At 24.4% G+C, this 4,387-nt stretch overlaps 1 protein-coding gene across 1 annotated transcript; it reads left to right on the plus strand.

The window, feature by feature from the left end:
- The first annotated feature begins 810 nt into the window (after nucleotides 1-810).
- LOC145838634 (uncharacterized) lies at nucleotides 811-4,387 on the plus strand. Its single transcript, XM_082946258.1, has 7 exons — nucleotides 811-1,004; nucleotides 1,096-1,197; nucleotides 1,443-1,502; nucleotides 2,268-2,348; nucleotides 2,580-2,708; nucleotides 3,520-3,574; nucleotides 3,969-4,387. Exons 1-7 carry the CDS (start codon nucleotides 873-875, stop codon nucleotides 4,085-4,087), a joined length of 678 nt encoding a protein of 225 aa, XP_082802384.1. The 5' UTR covers nucleotides 811-872; the 3' UTR covers nucleotides 4,088-4,387.

The raw sequence follows: 4,387 nt of genomic DNA on the forward strand, positions 1-4,387 counted from the left end.
CTCAATAAGTCATAAACTCCAGTTGATCAATGTTAATAAATGACTACAACAAAACAAGTTTGATACTATAGTTTTTAAACTAACTTCCTTTAGTACTTAGTCTTTTATAAACTTAAGTTGTTTTTTCTAAATACTTAACATTTCTATAACATGTTTGAGGTCAAAATAATTTCTATGGTTCATTAATTAATTTGGTTCATTGGTTTCACAGTCTATCTCGATTACCTTATATTCATAGTTGTTTTCGGGCTAAGCTTTAAGTATATGTAAACTTTGTATAGTAATACTTGATACAGCAAGATAAAAATTTTGAAACTTTTAGCTTTTTACAGAACGTGAGCAGTACATTTGAGAGTTTATTATGAATTTTAGGAGTTTAAACTTATGAAAGTAGTTTTGGAAAAACTTAAAACAAAGTCTTTCAATTTTATGTCTAAAAAAAGGTGTTTCGTAAAAACTTTGACCTTTTTATACTTTAAATATTTTAAATAATGATTTCTTTGTTTTATCAAAAAATTATTCTTAGACTTAAGTTTTTTTTTATCTTTAGGAAATACTAAGTTTACTAAAAAAAAATAACTTAGAACAGTTTTTTTTATTATTATGTAACATAGGTGTTTTAAATAGAAAAAAGTTATTTATAACTTTTATAGGCTTTTTTATCTTATTGTTACAAAAATTTCGGAGTATAAATTTGGTTTTTATTACTTTTTATTACAAAAAACTACCTCTTTATTACTCTTAATAATTCATTGTCGTAATTACATTATACATTTCGTGTAAAAATTTCTAACATCTCAGCAAACATCTTCAAAATCCACAATAAAATATTTTTCTACAAACTGGAGTAAAAACAACTCTAACCAACAACAATGGCGGAAAAAGTGAATCAAAATGCAGTCAAACAAACTGCAATTCAGCCCCCTCCTGTGCTAGGCACACCGGCTGAGCTCAGTGCTACGAAGAACATCGAAACAATCGTTTCTGGAATAAACTACATCAGCGTTAGTTTTATAATATAACGTTAAATAAATCTAAACAAAAAAATCGTGTAAACTAATGTTTGTTTTGTTAATTGCTTGTAACTTTTTACAGGTGAGAGTCATAATTTTATCAGTCATTTGCTTTATATCTGGCATAGTACAAATGACTGTATGGTTTCCAATATACGGGGAAGCTATATGGGGCTCAGTATTGGTTTGTGTTTTGTTTTGCTAAACTTTTTTTATCTTTAGTTGTAGAATACATTAACAGCTTACATTAATGAATCTGTTAGCAGGAATTCAAGACTTTATTTGGTTATCAAAAGTGGCTTGTTTTAGTAAATGGGAATAATAGTAAAAAACGAAGTAAAGTAAACGTATGAATTATTTAAATTAATAAAAAAACTGTAATTTAAAAATTTATTAAATTTAAAAATCATATATTTTTTTAAATTCTAGCCATTTGTTGCTGGAATACTTGGAGTATCAATAAAGTCAAATTCAAGATCAAGTATACTGGTAAGTTTATCATCTTTTATAAAACATACTTGTAATTTAAAATAATATTTTTCAATTTAAAAAAAAAAGTCAGAAGTTATTTTTTTATTGTAATTGGATTTCTTCAGTGTTGTTAAAATGATCACGTGACTAAAGCGGTTATGAGTTGTAAAATACCAAAAATTCTGGCAACCACTCGCATTTCAAAAACTTAATAGTGCGTGTAACTTTTTAATTGGATTTTCCTTGTAAACTCTGAGCTTTAGCAAACTTAATTTTTTAATTTATAACTTTTATTACTGGAATATTTTATGACCATCGTATTAGAAGCTTGGACTTAAATAAAATAAAAACTTTTTGTTTTGTAAACAACTGCAACTACTTTACTATTTTAATTATAATTTTAACTTAAACATTTTCAAACCTTTTTAATCAAAGGTTTTAAAAGTTAAAAAAATTTAAGTTATACTTCACTAAAAAGTTAACAAGTTAAACTTATTTCGTTTAAACACATTAAGAAATAATTGTTTTTTAGAATTTATTATAGGTATACTTTAACAATCATTGTGCAAAATAGTTTAAGTTTTAGTGAAGTAAAGTATACTTTTGAAAACTCGGATTGTTTCGTATACTAAAAGTGTTTAACCATGTATTTTACGTATTAAAAAATAAACTAAAATTGGAGTTTAATAATAATAATATTATTAACTGTCAAACAATTCAAATTATTAAAATGCAAATTATATTTATTACTTATTATAACAAAATAAACGAAATAATTTGTAGAATGGATTTTTAATTGGCACAAGCCTCCTTGGAGCTGGAACCTGTATTGCAGTTGTTGTAATACTGTCACTATATGTTAGAGTAAGTAAATTTTTATTAGATTATTAATTATATTTTTTTTTAAAACAAAAAAGTAACAAAGCACAGCATGCATGTAAAAAACACTTAAAAATTGAATGTAACCACAACTTAATTAACGTAAAGCTCTGATTTCAAAAGCGGTAGCAATAAGCTAACAAAATATACAATATTTGTTTCAGAAAAAAACAGTTGTTTATTAAATCAATATTATTTTCAATCCTTAATTTTCAGATAGCTTTCCTACTATCCGTTCCTGGCTTTCCTGGCTTCGGTATTTTCATAATAATAATGGCTGGTTTCCTGTTGACTTTACTCATCTACTTGACCGTATATGGTTTTCGGCTTGCTGGGTGTTGTGGCGTGAGTTTAAAAAAAAAAAACAATTTTGTTTCAATAAAAATAATTTTATTTTCAACTTTTTTTGTTATTTATTTTCCGTTTTATATCCTTTTTCGTCTAATAAGATATTTTCTATTTAAATAAAAAACTTTTTTTTTTCAAATATACAACGTATTTTTATTTAGTGCCAGCTTCTTTGTACGTTTGAATCTGTACTTTTGTATCTGTAAGATCGAAACTTTCTTTTTATTGTTATTTATGTTTAAATTAGTTTATTAAAAAAATATGTTACTACAAAATCGATATTAATTTTTCTAAGAGTCAATAATTTGTTTCCAAAGCATAAAATAAACTATAACTTTTATTATTACGTTGAAAACTTAACAATTTTAGCAAATTTTAAATTTTATGTTAAAAGTTAAACTAATAAATGTTTGTAAACTTACACTTTTATTTAGTTATGAAATACACTTTCTTAATTTATAAATTATCCTAGGATTAAATAAAATAATTTTTGATTTTATAAAGGATAACTTTTAAACTAATTACTGATTTCTTCATTAAAAATAACGTTTAAAAAAACTAATTGATTTTTAAGGTTTTTATAATACTTCAATTTTCGGAAACTGCTTCTAAAGTTTTCTTTTCTTTTTGTGAAATTTTTAAACGTTTCTTTTTAACAAAATATTGTTTTCCGTGTTACCAGAAAATTTTTGAACATTTAAACATATTTTTCAAACTAAGAGCAAAAGTTAAACAACAATTTAAAAACGTCTCATACTTAAAAGTTTTCATAAAAGTTATGTAAATCTAAATAAACTTTTTTTTTCAGGAAGCAACTGTTATACAACAAGTAGTGTATGTTCAATCAACTAACGTTCCACAAGGTTTTTAATTTTTTTAATGCTATTTATTTACAATATTTAGATTTCATTCTGACGACATAACAATTGATGAAAACAAAATTCAGAAACTCTTATTTTTAAGACTCATTGAAACAAAAGTATTTAAAGTTACAAGTTTTTTTTATTATACTTTTAACGGCTAACTTACAGTAATATATTTGAAAAAAATTAACCTTAAATACTTTTAGTAAAGTTTTGCGTACTAATTAAAATTCCATACTTGTTAAAAATATTTTGCAATTAGTTCACAAAGTTTCTCAATTTTGTTCAAAAAGTAAAATTGTTTATCACGATCACACACGCGTTAAAACAATGAGAGTCAGTTTTTATATCAACACGTGCTTTGTCAGAAAACAAAAATGAAAATTACTTTCAGGAAACTTTGCTCAACATCCGTACAACCTGCCAAGCGTTCAAATGGTTCCAGGTGGCAATGTAAATGGTGCTTACCAACCAAGTGCTGTACCAATAGTTCCTCCCCCTCAATTCAAATAAACCATTTCAAATGATACAAAAAAAACTGATTTAACAAAGAAAATAAGTCTGGATAAATTTTGCAGTTGTTTGGTATAAAAATTTTTTGTTTCAAGAAAAAAATTGTTTTAAGTTAATTGACAAATTATTTTTTTTTATTTCAACAAGCTTTAGTTGAAAATCAACTATTAGTTTTTGCAATTAAGGTTTATTACTGATTTTCTAAGCTTATTTTAAATTTTTTATTTAAACTTTATCGCTAAAAGAAATTTTGGTTTAAAAAGTGTACAAGAACAAATTAACTTTTTATAATTTTCGCTT

The sequence above is a fragment of the Thalia democratica genome, chromosome 6 (assembly GCF_965202585.1).
Source record: "Thalia democratica chromosome 6, ktThaDemo2.hap1.1, whole genome shotgun sequence".
Taxonomy (NCBI): Eukaryota; Metazoa; Chordata; class Thaliacea; order Salpida; family Salpidae; genus Thalia; species Thalia democratica.